The sequence below is a fragment of the Erithacus rubecula genome, assembly GCF_903797595.1.
Source record: "Erithacus rubecula genome assembly, chromosome: 6".
Taxonomy (NCBI): domain Eukaryota; kingdom Metazoa; phylum Chordata; class Aves; order Passeriformes; family Muscicapidae; genus Erithacus; species Erithacus rubecula.
The window spans coordinates 21,260,420-21,276,847 of NC_136688.1; the positions used below are offsets into that span (position 1 = coordinate 21,260,420).

The window sequence follows — 16,428 nt, forward strand, 5'->3', positions numbered from 1 at the left end:
CTGGCTAAGTTATGGCCCTCAGGTATAACAGGCTTTAGTCAAGCTCTCAGGCTTCTTTGAAAAGCTTTTTAAAAAGATTATTCCATGCTGCCTTTAATCTATTTTTACTCACTAAACTTCTATCATTAATGACTATTCATTGTTGCCCTGCTCTTTGTGTACTGCAGTATACAAGCTATGTAAAAGTTCTTATGTAATTAGGTATGTACTTGCTGAACATAGAGTGCCATTCCCATGAAAAATGCCAAGAAAGCAAAGGCACATCTTATGGGCATGTGGAAATACAAATTCTAGTTCAGCAGATCGCTAAAATATCCAAATTACTCTTTGGTCATAATTTATTAAGAAAGGTAGCATTATTTTTTTTCCCCTAAGTCTTTTTTTTTCTTTCTTTCTTTTTTTTTTTTTTTTTTTAATTGTCCCTGCCCCCAAGACAGTATTCAAAGTATTTAATGAAATTCAGCAAAGATCAAGTTTTTTTGTTTCCATTTCAGAGACTGAGAAATGGAATCATAGAGGCTGTGAACGATTTATTAAAATCCAGAATGAAAGTAATAACAGTTGGATAAAAAACCTAGCACTGAAATGAAGTAGATCTTTTAGTCTAAGAGGAAAATTACAAACTTAGTACGTGCTTCACCACCTGTACGTTGGCCAGAGGTGCTACAGGATATGGACACACTGTGTCATTCTGGTTTTCTCATTAATTACTGGTTTGTGTTTGTACTTGCTGCCTTAGGGCTCAGTTCTTATCCAGCCAGACGGGCTCTGGACTGCAGCTTCTGCCCCGATGTGTCTGCTATCGGTGTCCCGCAGCGGGGCGGGATGGCTCTGCGATTACAGACCCCTGCAGGGAATTCGAGCTGGTGTGGTGCAGAGGGAAAGGAAAAAAATCCTGCGTTCGTTCCCTACAGTCCTTTAGCCCAGTTACAGATGAGGGGGAAGACGGAGTGGGTATTTGGAAGGATTCGAACCACGCAGCTCACGGATGGCGGGGTGCAAACAAAGGAACGAATGGTGCAATGCCTGCTCGCTCGGGACACGGCCAGACTGGAGGCACACGTCCTCGGCCGGTGTCCGGGAGCGGCGGGCAGCGCCCCGTCCCGCGCGTGTCCCCGAGCGCTGTCGGGGGCACACGGGGACACGGGGACAGCCGCTGTCAGGGGCTGCTGCCGCCGCACGCCCGCAGCTCTCGCCAGGCCGGGCCCGCCCCGGCAGAAGCGCCGCCAGTGCCCGGCCCGGGGGCGCGGCGGGAGCGGGGCGGTCGCTGTCCCGGCGGCGCTGGGCAGCACCGCTCCGGGGTCTCTGCGAGCCGGGGGGATGCGAGGGAAGCCGTGCCGGGCCGTGCCTGGCAGCGCCGGGCGGGGCGGGGCGGGGCCGTGGTGCCGAGCGCCGTGAGGGGAGGCGCGGCTGCGGCGCGGCCGTGGCTCGGCACGGCCCGGCACGGGGTGATGCGGAACGGCACGGGCCGTGCTGTGCTGCCTCCTCCCGGGCCGGCGGGCGGGGGGACGGGCGGCGGGAGGCAGGGAGCGAGGAAAAGTGACAAGGTGGGCGGGACCCTACGGCGCCGCTCGGAGCCCGGCCCGGCCCCGGAGCGCGACAAGCGCCTGGCACGGGATAAAGTTATCCCGGAATAAGGCTGCACGCATGTGCGTCACCCCGGATGTGAACATGCCGGCCCGGCTCCCCGCTAGCTCGCTCCGCCTGGCTCCAGCGGATGGACTGAGCCGAGCCGTGCCGAGCCGTGCCGTGCCGAGCCGAGCCGTGCCGAGCCGTGCCCGAGGCCCTGCAGCCCGGTAGGGGCCGGGAGAGGCCGGGCCGCCCGGGCGCCCTCGAGGGCCGAGGCGCGAAAGCGCCTCCCGGCGGAGCAGGGGCAGGTGCGCGGCCCGGGGCGGGCGGCGGGCGGGACCCCGGCAGCGATGGATTTCCGTGGGAAGAAGTACGAGCGCGGCAGTAACTGGTCCGACCCCGAGGTGGTGGAGCTGCTGCAGCTCTGGGCCGACGAGTCGGTGCAGATAGAGCTGGAGAGCTGCCTGCGCAACCAGCACGTCTTCAACCGCATCGCCGAGGTGCTGCGGGAGAAGGGCATCCACCGCACGGGCGACCAGTGCCGGGAGAAGATCAAGAAGATGAAGCTGGAGTACCGGCGGATCAAGGACAATAGCAAGGCCCCGCGGGGCGGGCGGACGTGGAAGTTCTACGAGGTGATGGACAGGGTGCTGACCAGCCGGCCGGCCCTGGCCTATGGCTCCCTGAGCGGCAGCATGATGGCTCAGCAGGTGCTGCAGGGCAGCATGGTGGAGACCTACCACCACCAGTTCGCCTCCTCCGCCCTGCCCTTTGGGCACTCCCAGCACCCTGAGCTGATGGAAATCAAATGTGAGGAGGTGAACTCTGATGACCACAGCTTGACCCCAGAGCCCCCACAAGCCATGTCTTACCAGCAGGGCTCCCCTGAAGAACAGGAGATGGAGAGAGCCTTCTTGGAGAGGGCCCAGAACGACTCTCCCATCTCCAGGGTGGAGATTCCCATTGAAACCAGTGTTTCACCTTCAGGTAGGGATAGCCTCTTACATTCCAGAATAAGGTTTCTGCCCATTTTCCCAGAAGGGGATGATTATTTCTGATGCAGTGGTGGACAGCTGGTTTTCTCAATTACATTTGGATCCTTGTTTTTCCGCGTCCCAAAAAGCTTGAAAGTAGAAGGCTGGTATCTGAATTTATGGTGTTTTGGACATTCCCAAAACATAGGTGTCTCACTGCAGGTAGATGTAGTCTAGAATTACTGAGCTAGGCAAAATACTGTGTATGAAATACAAAGGACTAGTTAGATTTCTGTATATAATGCTGACAGTAATTGCCTTATTGAAAGAAAGAAACATTTGTATGCTTTTTTGGTCTCACTTGAACATTACCGGAGCTGTCTGCTGTCCTCATGCTGAATTGTATCAGTACACCCTCTTCTGCTGTGGTCTCGCTATAAACCTGCAGGTGAAACTCTTCTTGCATTGGTTTAAAATACATTCCAGATGTAATATTTTAGTCCACTCAGCAATGAAGAAGACTTGGGAATAATCATTGCCTGACTTTCTAAGCTATTCGGTGGGGCTTGGAAAAAAGTATGGTTTTGAAAGTCACTGGCAGAAACAGTGTATTTGTATACGGGAGATGAGATTCCTGCACTGAAAATGCAAGTGGCGTTGCTTAGCTGCCAGGAAGGGTACAGTCTGGGGATCCTGGGGATTTCAAACTGTCTAGGACAGGCTGATGGAAGACCATGAATTGTTGGACAAGAAGAGATGATAACAAATGTGGGGTTAATGTCTGAGGTCAGGAAGAAGTGGTATGTTCTCTTGCTGTGGTGCTTGCATAATTAGCCTAGTGGAGGGAGCTGGTCACTCTGGTTGATATGAAGGCCATGTAAGGGGCTGGGGCTGGCAGCATCATGGTGTGTCCAATGTGTGGTGTTAAAAACAAACAAAGTGTTTGCACACCTCAGGATGTACCTGACAGGTTTCACTTTGTTTTTCTATAAAAGTGTGTTCTTAGGACAGGCAGAAGAAGGAAGCAAATCATGCCCATGCCACTTTGCTTGCTGCACTTCTTCCTCTTTGCTTTCTTGTATTCACAGGTTTCAGTGAGCCAAACATGGCAAACTCATCACGGATCCAGAATGTTGTTCCCCGGCCTGGCTTCTCTGCCTTGCATCGGCTGAGGAAGAAGCGGAAAGGCCAGCGCATGAGGGACCCCCTGGACGATCTGCTGCTGAAGACGCTGACGTCGCAGCGCGCCATGGAGGAGCGCTTTTTGCAGATGGAGGAGCGCCGCTTCCAGCGAGATTTGGACGTGGAGGAGCGTCGGATGCAGCTGGAGCAGCGCCGCTTTGAGCTGGAGCGGGAACATGAGTTTCGCATGTTCAATGTCTTTGCTCAAATGCTCAGCATCCTCAAGCAGAGCCATAGTGGCTCCTCCTCCTCTGTTGCCATGCCTCAGGGTTTGGACTTCAGCCAGGCGCTGTCTGAAATTGAGGGAATGGGAGGAAGAGGGAGCAACCTTCAAGAGATGAGGGTTCGGCCGCTTGCCAAGAGGAGGGTGGACATGCACAGCTTCTGTAACCCCAGTGGCTTCCAGAGAAGCCCCTACCTCTCTGCTCGTGGCAACTTTGCCAACCTTTTTCAGGGCCCCACTGAGGAAGGGTACAAAGCCTATCATGCTGACAAGTATGATGAAGAAAAGAACCCCAATGTGAGTAAGAACCTCCAAATGTTTTCCTGGCTTCCTTGCTAGGAAAAATAGATTCTTAGAGGTTTGCTGACAGATGTGCTAAGAGTGTGGGGGTTTCTTTGATCTCACTAATACAGGGTGAGTCAAATTGTTTGTTTGAGGAAAAGAAATTGAAAGTAGCTTTGCAGATCATCTAAATACCAAAGATGAATGCTGTGTTCAGCTTTGATTTCTTATATCAGGATAATAGCAGTGGCAGACCTTGAAAGATGCAAGAAATGTGCAGGAACAGAGCTCACATTCCTCCTTCCACCTCATCACCTCTATTGCCCACTGAGGACTGTCTCTGATTATCTGATTATGTCTGATTGTTGCAGGTGGTGGGTGCAGGAAGTAGAACTGCTAAGTAGTAGCCTTTTTTAAAACTACTGTTAATAACACTCAGCTCTTTTTCTGCCTGTTTACACTCAGCTGCTCGGTTTTAAGTAGCTCATCATAGCCCTCTTGTGGCACAAAGACTGTGTTAATAGTTCATGACAAATTATTACTTAGTAACAAGTGTGGTAAATATAAATAACAATTTATATGTGGATTAATTTTAATTAGATCCTTCATTCACATACTGAACTACCTGAAACTTTAAAAATACTTCATTATTAGCCCTGACTTCAGTTGCCCTGTGTTGTTGGGGTGAAAACTAGATTACTAAACTAGAAACATACAGGGAAGTTTTTTGTTACAAGGTGTATTATGAGGTACAGACTGCTGCTTCTACAACCTGTTATCTACGTAGGAGGTAGTTTTTTTAATCAAATACCTAAAATTAGACTTGTACTTTAATAACATCAGAACTGTACAGTTGTTTAGATTTTCTTTCACATTTTAGAAATCCATTTACCCTCACTCTTCCAAAAATGAGAATGTATTGGTAGATTTGAACTCTTCAGGATCTAATGCCATACTATATATGGCCATATCATAAACCTGCAACTGTAGGGTCATCTCTCCAGAGGTGAAAATTCATTATTTTAACTACTTATCATGACTATATGACTACTTATCATGTTTATATGTTTTTTTAATCAAATCAGTTGAGTAATTAATGGTAAACAAATACTTTTAAGATAAAAAAATATATCCAAAACCTTGTTCAAAACTGTTGTTGAAGGATAAACCTTGGTTTTTTTGAAGCTGTTTTAGGGTTTCTTTTTTAGTTACATATAATAGTGAGCAAATTCAAAATTAAGTTAAACGTGTTCTGTAAAGAAGTATAAACTATTAGTGCATGTTCATTTACAGACAGTTTATTGACTTAAGAAGCCAAGTGCTTGGGATATATATGGAAATGTACACACATGGATGCAAGTCTTGAGTTATGTATGGTGAAGTTTATATGAACTGTGTTTTGGCTTTTACTTGGTAAGCTTTTTGGATTTAGTGAAGTGACAGCTAAAGTGATGTGCTCACATGTTTTATGTGTCTATAAACAATACTGTTTCTTTTTGTAGGGTATAATAAACTTTGGCACCAGTGAGAACAAGCTCTGCTTTGACCTGATGTCCAAGCGGGTAAGTTCTGTTCCAAAATAGTACACTGAATTTGCTGTGCAGTTCCTCTTCAAAGCTTGCACTTTCCTAGAGTTACTGCTGTTACTCAGGTTTCTCTGGTAAAGTTTTTCACTGTGAATTTTAAATTTGTTGGAAATCACTTCTGAATACAACTACTTGTACATTTATTTATTGTATTTTTCCAGGAGGATAGGAGCATGAGTGTTTTTCTCTTCCTCTTCATGATGGAACAGCAACAGCAGGGATTGTAGGCAAACACTTTTTTGCTATTTGAGATTAAAAATACTGCTGCCACTGAATAATGTATCCAGTTTCTGTTTTCAACTTCTGACCTTTAAATTAGAGAATACTTAACACATTAGTTTTGGGGGTTCTCGTCATATTAATTAATATTTATTTTTGGCCAAGTCTGCTGCTATGTTTGTTGTTTCATTCTCTAGGTAAATTTAGGAGAGAGGTGTAAGGAGAGACAGTTCTTGGAGCTACATAGACTCATAGATTTACAGCTGAATAAAGGAACTTTTTATCCTATAATATCAGGTTGTAATTCTTCATGGGATAGGAAAATTGTCTTTAAACTCCAGAGGTTGGCACCAGTTATTAAAACACCTGTAGAAAATGTTATGGTTTTGTTACCATGTGTGAAACTTTCACACTGCATGTGGAATTTCCCTCTTCCCTTGCACTCTTATGTACTTGTGTCACCCCCACCTTTACTTTTTTTGGTAGTAACTCACAGATTTGGCTGCCATTAAATATTTGGAAGGGACATTGTACATAATACTTGTTTATTATCTTTCTGTTTATATAAAATGTTCTCTTTGCCTGTATCAATGCTGTGTTTTCCCTTTTGCAACTTCACAGAACTGGATTATGTGAAACCCTGATACTTATAACCTTGAAAATATTTAGGTAAAAGCAGTGTGCAGACTTCATCTAATTATAAATATTAAAAAGGACCTCCACAGTTCAGGTCAATCTGTCTTTGAGATCAGAATGAACTTCTCATAAGGAGCAAAGTGTCTGCTCTGGGGAATAATTATTAGGAAGATAATTTCATTTTTCTCCTCTCTTTTGAAAGCTCCTGTTACACTTCAACATTTACCAAACTGATCAGAAATATAAATCTGAAGAAGCTTCAGTAATTTGGAACTGAGACATAAATGAAAGCTGTAATACATTTAAAAAAGTAATATATTGAAAGTTTATTAAAGAAAATACATATCTGACTCTGATTCAAATTCCTTTCTTACTCTTTTGGACAGTCTAGACCTGAGCTTTCACAACTGGTACTTATGTTTCCAGCTAAAAGCTGTTGTCCTCAGAGCTTGGGCAGAGGATTTGCTTCATTTGGATTTGCTTCATTTGCTGAGAAAGTCTTTTGCAGGCGCCTTGATTGTGGGCATTGTGTGTTGCCTGTTTACATCCTTTTTGTAGATTTCTGTGCAGTGAAATTTTGGCTGCTATAACTTAGCAGAAGCCCGTAGCTCATCCAACCTGAAAGTATCAGATGAGTTTGATGGTCCTTGCTTCTCCAAGCTGCATTAATTTTGATGGTCAGGAGCTTTCCCAATCCAGTTTTACAACTGTTGAAGTTGCACAAGTGTCTGTGCAGGTGTGTGCCTGTGCATGGATCCTGTCTATCTCCATATTTCCCTTGTCAGTAACTGGGCTTTTAATGATTCTTCTCATTTCTCCCAGCTGACACAGGCTGATATGAATGTGATGGATCCTTCACTGCTTCAGTATCCTGACTGGAAAGGACATATGTTGTAAGTCTTTCTGTAATGCTTCTCTTTTTGACTACTCATTTAATAAACAGAATGGATGAATACAAACATCTTCTGTTACATTCTCTAGTTAAAACTTTTCTAGGTTACTTTTTTTTTGCAAAACTTTGTCCTACCAGCTCATCCAGTTAAAAATCCTTTTATGTGAGAGAAGATGCAAATATTCTGAAGCAGAGTTTTAAATGCACTTGTATGCATTATCAAATTGGGTAACTCCAAACAATTATTTGAAACATAGTGAACACTTGGGGCTGTTAATCCTTCTCTTCTATGCCAGATTAAAGCTCATCAGAAATGCATTCACCATTACAGACATTATCTGTGGCACCACTGCTGGGTGTAAAAATCATGCCTGTTCCATGGGCCAGAGCTATCCTGCTTTCTAGCTATTTTCACCAGACTTTATTGTCCCTCACTTGACTTTCCTAAGATGTGGACCTAGTTTGGAAGCCTAGTCTCTTGGAGAATATTTGAATCAGCATTTGCTTTCGTGTATTTTTCAGTTTACGGGAAGAAGTGGCTCGATTTTTGACCTATTACTGCAAGGCCCCTGCACCTCTTAAAGCAGAGAATGTAGGTAACCTGTGTCCCTTGGTGTCTGTTCTAATGCTGGGAAACAGTTTCAAATTCTGTTCTTTTATACAAATGATTTGGTAAGAATGCAAGCTGTTATCATGTAAATGAGATTGATTCTTCATTTCAGTAGGTTTTGATGCACACTTCCACCGAAATGCTTCAGGTCTACTGTGCATTTGCCTCATGTTTCACTTTTGTGTGCCAACTCCCCCTGCTGGTACTCTCAATGGGACTTTATATTTTGATCTCCCTGTTTATTTCAGGGACCTACTATGCCCGTATCCCTCAGCCTTGACAAAGAGTGCCCACTGTTTCAGTTGATTTCCATGCATTGCATTTCTCTGTTATACCTTAAGACAAAGATTTGTAATTGAACCAAGAGTTAGTTTTAGCCTGTAAAATTTGTGGCAGTGCTGCTAGAAAGATTTCAGGATCTGAGTCTCTGCAGGACTTGCTGACTTGTGAGAGATACAGCCTAGAGGCAGGGGCCTGTGGAGGTCAGGGACTCCTGTCTCTGCTGAGTGCTGAAGGCAGCAGGAGCTGGTGCAGCCATTGCTCTTCTGGCTGCAGTAATTCAGCAGAACCCCATACTCATGTGGACTGAGGTTACCACTGATCACTGCCTCTTCAAGGCAGCAGATCCTCCCTGGTGCTTGGAATGAAACTCATGGGACCTGTGAGCATTTGTCCTGTAGAAGCAGGAGTCAAACCTGCTTCTGTACGAGACAGTAGTTTCCACTTTTGCACAAATTTGGCAGGAAGTCAGAACTGCTGTTGCTATGAATAAATGATAACACACATTAACTGTTGAAAAGTATTTTGCTTTACTAGCATCTCAGAACTGCTACCCAACTTTTTCCCTACTTTAAGCCTATTCTTTTTCTAAATTGCTTATTTGAATAAAAAATGACACCAGAACAAAGTCTGTGAAAGAACAGGATTGAAGTTATTCTGGTAGAAGTGAGATTTCAACAGGAAAATTCTAATGGAGAATTAGGGAGAAAATTTATTTCAATTATGTTGTCAGGAATTATTATTTTATAGTGTTGACTTTCTATGTATGGATTTATCACTAGATTCTCTCTTTCTTCTATAGGTGATTGTTTTAAATGGTTGTGGCTCTTTATTTTCTGCATTAGCTACAGTCCTTTGTGATCCAGGGGGTAAGTGGATGGTTGGAACATAAGTTTTGTTTTGGCTGGTTTTTTTCTGCTGGGAAAGAATGTTACTTTGTTTAAATACTGTTCGACAGAAGTGAAGTAGTGGAATTGGCATTGGCCTGCTGCAAAGTTCTTGTTTCCTGCAAAGATGTGCTGTGAAATTCTTCATTTCCAGGGTCTGCAGATATCATGCAGACATGCATGCATGTCACACTTGCCTGCCCTGTCTGCCTTCCCTGTTTTTGTGGTGCTCTTAGTTTGCCAGACTAGACATGGGCTATACTCATGCTTACCTGAACTCTTGCAGAAGATAAAAGAATATAGAAATAAAGTGAAGAAAGAGGCAATAGAGTTACAGTGTTTCCAGGGAACACCACTATAAAAATGCTTTCATGTTTAGTTAAAGCACATTAGGAGGGAAGATTGTGACCTGTTGTTAACCAACTTTGTTTTCTTGGTTCCAGAAGCTGTTTTGATTGCTACTCCCTTTTATGGTGGTATTACCCAGAGTATTTTCCTCTATGGCAATGTCAAGCTGGTGTATGTCTATTTAGACAGTAAGGTAAGATCTGAGAGAAGGGAATAAACAACCTCTGTAGTTAAACTGGAAAGCTCAGCTTTGGGAACCTCTGCCAGCAGTTCTCAGAACAAGAGTACACCATGGCCAGTGGACATTTACACAGTTTATTGCTGGGAAAATGGGCACATAGTTTGCAAGAAAGTCACTTGAGACCATGAATCTGGATTCCAGTTTTGTCCTTTTCTTGTATCTGACTCCCAATAATAGTCATTGAAAGGAAAAAAATTACCATTTTGATCCTTAAAGAGAGAAGTTGTGTTGTGTCCTACCGAAGGTGGTCCCAGGGTGGAATAATAGATGGAGATCCTGCATTGCTTTAGTTATTCAAGGATAGCAAGAAAATCCTGGGTTTCAGCAAGAAAAGCCTATGTGGCCTTTTCTTTGGTTTTACTTATTGATTTATTTATTCTCTCTGTAGTATTAAAAGATAAGAAGATGGTTGTTAGGTCATTATTGTTGGGGGTTTATTTTATTTCAGGGAACATTTCTCAGTGGGTTGGCTCAAGGCAGTCTCTATTAAAACAACTTTGCCTCTTTAATCTTTTTTATATCTTTCAGGTTACTGGAACAAACACTCGGCCGTTTCAGCTTACAGTGGAAAAACTGGAAAAAGCCTTGCAGGATGCCCGTGCAGAGGTGAGTTTAGCTGATCTTCATAGTACCACCTAAGTTTACAATATTGGAGATGTCATATCCCAGAAGTGGCCTAAAGATCAAAACATTTTCAAAACCTGGCACCTGGCTTTCTTGTCCTCCTGGTAAACCATCTGAGATGATGCCTTGCAAACTCAAGGGCAGTTCCAGGGGGAATCCCTGTGTTGTGTCTGTCCAGTTTTGGTCACAGCAGAAAGGATAAACCTGACCATTCACAAAGCACTGGAACCCATTCCTATCACCAAAAAAAGGTACATATGCATACACTAGAATTTGGAACTATCCAGGATTTCTCGCTCAGAAAGGCCAAATGAGTTACCTGAAAACTGTCTGCTCTACACAGAGGGCAGATGAATACACTAAGAATGCTGAGAGTTTTTGCAGGAGTGAACTCTATAGGTTAAAATGCAAGTGAATATCACTTTTCTAAAGAGTTAGTCTGTAAGTTTGGTATTGTCCTAAATCCCATATATGTTTAGCTACATCTTTGAGTTGTTACTAGCTCTGACATCTCCAGCCAAGTGTGCTCTAAATGAGTACACTTTGCATCCGCCTAACTCAAACTCTCATCTTTCTTGCCACATTCATGGACAGTCTTCAGTAATTCATTACTTCCCAATTACTAATGCTGCTCAGAAAAAGTACTTCATACTGAGAGCCATCTTTCTCATTAATTGTTTGACCAGATGGAAGCCAACTACTTGGTAAAAATTCCCTCTCTTCAAAATCATAGATTAATTCTGTAATATTTTGTTTATTTTACTTTACGAACGATTTAATTGTAAAAAAAAAAAAAAATCTTAATTTGTGGCTGAAGATTTTCTCATGCAAATCTAGGCTTTGAGGTGAAAAGTCATGGTGGAAGCTTCAGGGAAATCCTGTGTAACACTCCAATGAGGGACTGCTCAAGTAGAGGAGCTGAAAATAGGCACTCTCTTAATACTGAGATATTTGTATTCTGCAGGGTGTCACTGTAAGGGCCTTAATTCTTCTGAATCCCCAAAATCCCCTTGGGGACATTTACTCCTTGTCAGAGCTACGGGATTACCTGGAATTTGCTAAAAGGTATGTCAGTTTGGAAAGCTGAGATATCCTGTGTCAGATACAGCTTTCAGAATCTGGTAGATTACTTGCTGTCCCCAAATTTATCTGTGAATATCTTTCAAGTCAGGCAAATAGTCTGTTCTTTGCACAAGTTGGTGGACTTAAGAAAGGAGAGGGGAGTGCTGGGATCATGGACCATGCAGTCATCTGGGGTGGCAAAACAACTTTCATCAAGCAATGCAAGTTTTATTTTTCAATAATCCAAGGAAACACTATGGCACTGTGCTTCCCTGGTAGGAAGCTGGGTTCTTTTCCTCTTAGTTTCTCTGTATTTGTAAAGACAAAGAAGTATATGAATATGAGTTCCCAGTTTCATCATGGATCATTATACTCTCTGACATTCAGATTCTTTAAGATTCTGAGTGGATGGGTAGTACATATAGGAATTAATTTTCTCTTGGCAATGATAGGATCTTTGTCTTGTTACATGGTTACAGTGGGTGACAGTTAAGTGGATATACCTCTAATCATTTCAATGTAGAGAACATAGATCTAGGTTGAGAAAAATTGCTTTATTTCTGCAAAATTTGACATCCCCTCTTCTTTGTATAAAGCAAGTATTTGCAGGCCTGAATTTGTATCTGTTAAACCAGAAGCAGCCTTCTTTTGTAATCTCCATTTTGTCCTTTTGCAGACATGAATTGCATGTGATAGTAGATGAGATCTACATGTTGTCAGTTTTTGATGAATCAGCCACGTTTCACAGTGTCCTAGGCATGGACAGGTAAAAGCAGCTCGTACTTCCCTGGCCATCTTCCAGTGACAGTTAGTTCAACATGAGGCCTTGCTGAGAACTTGTGACTGGAAGTTAAGTCATGAGCTAACAAATTCTGAATCCCCCTTACATTAATTGATTTTTTTTTTTTTTGTAATTTCTGTATGGCAAATGCATTTTGTCAAATACAATCTAGCAAGTAACAAATGGTAGCTTGCTTTTTATTGTGGTACTTTTTGATGTGTAAATCAGTATTTGGTTATGAAAGCCCTCAAAATTAAAACAGATTTTTCATTTATTGAAGGTGATACTTCTCTTCCTGCCTAAACATTTTATTCCCATGTTTCTGTTGATGCTTGCAGACACTTTCTATTGCTGTTTGCTTCCTAATTTTCCATAGAGTAGTCCCAGATCACAATAGTATTACAGACTAGATACTGGCTTTCATTAGGTATCATTTTAATGAGATTAAAAACTTCTAAAATATATTTTAAAATATGGTGTGGTGTTGAGTTTTTTTTTCTTTTTTAAATTTCTAGCCTGCACCAATGGTGCTAGCTATCTTTTTGTGCTCAGTTGCAAAGAAGTAAAATATGTTTGGTTAAGTGTTAGCTCAGTATTGCTGGGCTTAGATGTAAAACAACATTGCTTTTGATTCTTGATGAATACATTGGCAGAAGCCTGATTTCTAGCAAAAATGTATGAGCTTCATATATTCAGGAAATCTGCACGTAAAATGTAGCACTTGTGTTGCATCTGTGTCTTTGAAATATTTAAAAACTCTGTCTGAAACTACTTGCAAGGGGTTCCTAGCTTCTAAAGTTGTTTTTTTTTTTAAGTTTGAATTTTCCCTGCTTGACTGCTGTTTGGTGGTGTGCTGTCTATCACTGTGTAATGCTGCCTCTCTGTTTCTGCAATGCTGCACTGGTGATCCAAAAGCTTCAGCACCTATGACACTAACTGCTCATCTGCATCCTTCTACATACAGATTGCCTGATCCACAGAGGACTCACGTGATGTGGGGCATAACCAAGGTGAGTGCTGGTCCTTATTGTGCTGTGCCTTTGGGACTGGTTGGTTTTGTTCTGGGCTCCTCAGGTTCCTCATGCCAGAAAGATCAAGTTAGTAGTAATAGGATCCCAGTTGTTCAGTGTAATAAAGTAGTCTCTCTGTGTCTTCTGCAGGATTTTGCTGTTTCTGGGATTCGTTTTGGTACTTTATATACAGAGAACCAAGATGTTGCTAATGCAGTGGCTTCTTTGTGTTATTTCCACGGGGTTTGTGGACCTGTCCAGCACAAGGTTGCACAGCTGCTTAGAGATAGAGGTGAGTCAGTAGCTCCATGTACAATCCTCTGCAATTCTGTGTGTCTTGGTACCTGAAAGATCTCCCCTCCCCTTATGTTCTCCTCTTTGTACACCTTAATTGACAGTCTTCCCTTACCTTGAAGTTGCCCATGCAACTGACAGCTGCCCCAAGGCTGACAGCTGTGCAGGAAAGAACCATTTCTGCAGAGCTCCTGATCAGCAGAGTTAGAGGAGTAGGTTGGAAGAAGTGTGGTAGCTATTTGTACAGAAATTGCCAGTGTTATCTAGAATCAGACGAGCAGAAACAAAGAATACAGACTTGTGGGACAAGGGAAATGGAAATGGCCTTCTAACTCTGCCCAGGGTGGAATGCTAACAGTCCACGATGATTAAGAACTATAAATACAGGGAAACTTCCTCAGGAATGTCAGGGAGATACTTTCTGCACAGACATGAAACTGCAAAATACTTCTTGGCTTTTTTTTATCTGAGGAAACAGAAAACAAAAGAAGGAGGTGAAGTGTGAAGCAGAAAAAGACGCTGGGTGTTTTGGAAGCTTGAACAGATCTGAATAGTTCCTCAGTTCATGATTCTTTTCCTTATCTTCTTCTTCTGGTCAGACTGGATCAACCAGGTGTACCTGAGGGCCAACCATGCCCGCCTAAAAGCTGCCCATACGTATGTGACAGATGAGCTGAAGACACTTGGGGTTCCTTTTCTCAACCGCAACGCAGGCTTCTTTGTCTGGATTGATTTCCGAAAGGTTGGTGTTCTTAGGAAGTGAGGCTTCTCCCAGGCTGAGGCCAGGCATGTAGTGCAACTGCATCTAGAGGAAAGGTTAATGTTGTGGCAGTCATTTTGTTTTAACAAATCTGTCATCTGATGAGGAGAGAGAAGTCTATTCCTGTCGTCAATCTGTGAACTTCCCTCCTTGCAGGAATCTTACTACTCTCAAGCCACTTCCCTCCCCATTTCTTCCTTTGTATCACAATTGCTGTACTTCAGAGGTAAAAGGTGCCTCCCTTGGCCTTTGCAGACCTCATGGAAATCACAAATTCATGAGGATCTCAGTGATGTAGTCTGTATGGTATTAATCTCTGTCCCTTCTGGTGACTCTCCTAGTACCTTAGGACAGGCACATTTGAGGAGGAGTTGCTGCTCTGGAAGCGTTTTCTGGATAATAAGGTCCTCCTGTCCTGTGGGAAAGCCTTTGAGTGCAGTGAACCTGGATGGTTCCGTATCATCTTTGCTGACAAGACCCACCGGCTGCAGTTAGGTGAGTATTGTTCTTTTTCCTCCCACCATGATTTCTGCAGCACTGTTCCCTTCTCTTCTTAATCCTAAACTTAGCTTATTATTATCCTCTTGTCTTCTCTGTTTTTTCTCTCTTTCTCCATTATCCTTTTCTGGATCTGATGGATTTGGAGACACTTGTGGCTTAAATGAGTCTGCTAGTGTTTCTCCTCCTTATACCACTGCAGGTATGCAACGGATACGCAAAGTTTTGGAAGAACGTGAGCAGGAGATACTGGCTGAGGAGAAGGAGCAGCCTTGTCAATCAGATCAGGATGGCAAAGCAGATAGCACAGATGAAGTCATTTTTGTATCCCGCCACCAGGACCCTACCTGTGCCAGTAACTCCAGCCTTGGTGACCTCATTGGCCTATTGCAGCAACAGATGCGTTCATCTGACTGGCTACAGAAAAATACAGCTGAGCAGTTTGCCCAGGAAAAGCCAGAGGTCTATGATGTGTTCAGCAAACTGATGGGGAAGCAATAGGGATCAGTGCCTTCAGGGGCATTCCTGAGCAGTGACTGACCCTGGGTCCCTAACAACTCAGCAGTGACTTCCAGCAAATAATATATTTTCTGTATAGCAAGAAAATTACTTTGTAGGCCCCCTCCTCTCCCCCCTGTTTGAGATCTCTAATTTGTACTATATAGGTGTGTTTCCTTAGATTGGAGTGAGGGTAGGGAATGGAGGTGGGGTGTCTTGTTTGTGTGCTGCTCTCTGTTCTGCAGCATCATTGTATTTTATATTTAATTTCTAATGAATATGCTCTTAACACTCTTACAAGGTCCTGTGGTGTAATTTATTGCTCTTCACACTTTACAGGAGGAGACTTTAGATTGTTAAATTAAGTGAAGTTTCCCTTTTCTTAAATGATGATCAGATGTAACTATTTTGGGGGCAACTGTCTCAAAGGTGTATTTTTGGGAGATAAAATCTAGAATCAGTCCTAACCTAGCCCCACTTAAGGGTAAAATAAGGATGTGCATAGATTCATCTTCATGACTGAGGCTCTTAGGATCACGGTTATCTAGACTGAGTTCTGTAAATCTTTTTGTTTTCAGTTGGTTTACAGTCTGACCTCAGATCAGACAGTATCCACCATGCTCAGTTGGTGAAATGCCTGATTTTGTTTCTATTCTTTTTTTTTATTTTCATATAAATAAACTACATCCATTGGCCTCTTGGCAGAATGTTCAGAAAATAGCTACAAATGGAGAGGCAATAGAAAGTAGATGTTCTTTTTGCATTTTTTCTCTTCCTGGAAATCCATCCCTTGTGGTTAACAATGATGTATATTGGCAAAAAGAGTTGCGAGAATTCTTCTGCCACTGTACTTGGTGTACCTGCAGGTACAGCTGCTTCTGTCACCTACCTCAGGCATCCAAGGAGGCGCTTTCCACCATTATCACAATAATTAATGCAATTTTTTTCTGTGTTTCTCAATTTTCAGGGTATT

The 16,428-nt window shown here is 43.1% G+C and overlaps 1 protein-coding gene across 1 annotated transcript; it reads left to right on the forward strand.

Moving 5' to 3' along the window:
- Positions 1–1,697: 1,697 nt before the first annotated feature.
- Positions 1,698–16,074, forward strand: ACCS (1-aminocyclopropane-1-carboxylate synthase homolog (inactive)). Its single transcript, XM_079309041.1, has 15 exons — positions 1,698–2,556; positions 3,632–4,245; positions 5,733–5,792; positions 7,494–7,564; positions 8,086–8,155; positions 9,255–9,321; positions 9,783–9,880; positions 10,457–10,534; positions 11,517–11,617; positions 12,291–12,380; positions 13,360–13,405; positions 13,556–13,697; positions 14,299–14,441; positions 14,801–14,954; positions 15,160–16,074. The coding sequence occupies exons 1-15, from the start codon at positions 1,920–1,922 to the stop codon at positions 15,456–15,458; spliced, it is 2,670 nt and encodes an 889-aa protein (XP_079165167.1). The 5' UTR covers positions 1,698–1,919; the 3' UTR covers positions 15,459–16,074.
- The last annotated feature ends 354 nt before the right edge of the window (positions 16,075–16,428 follow it).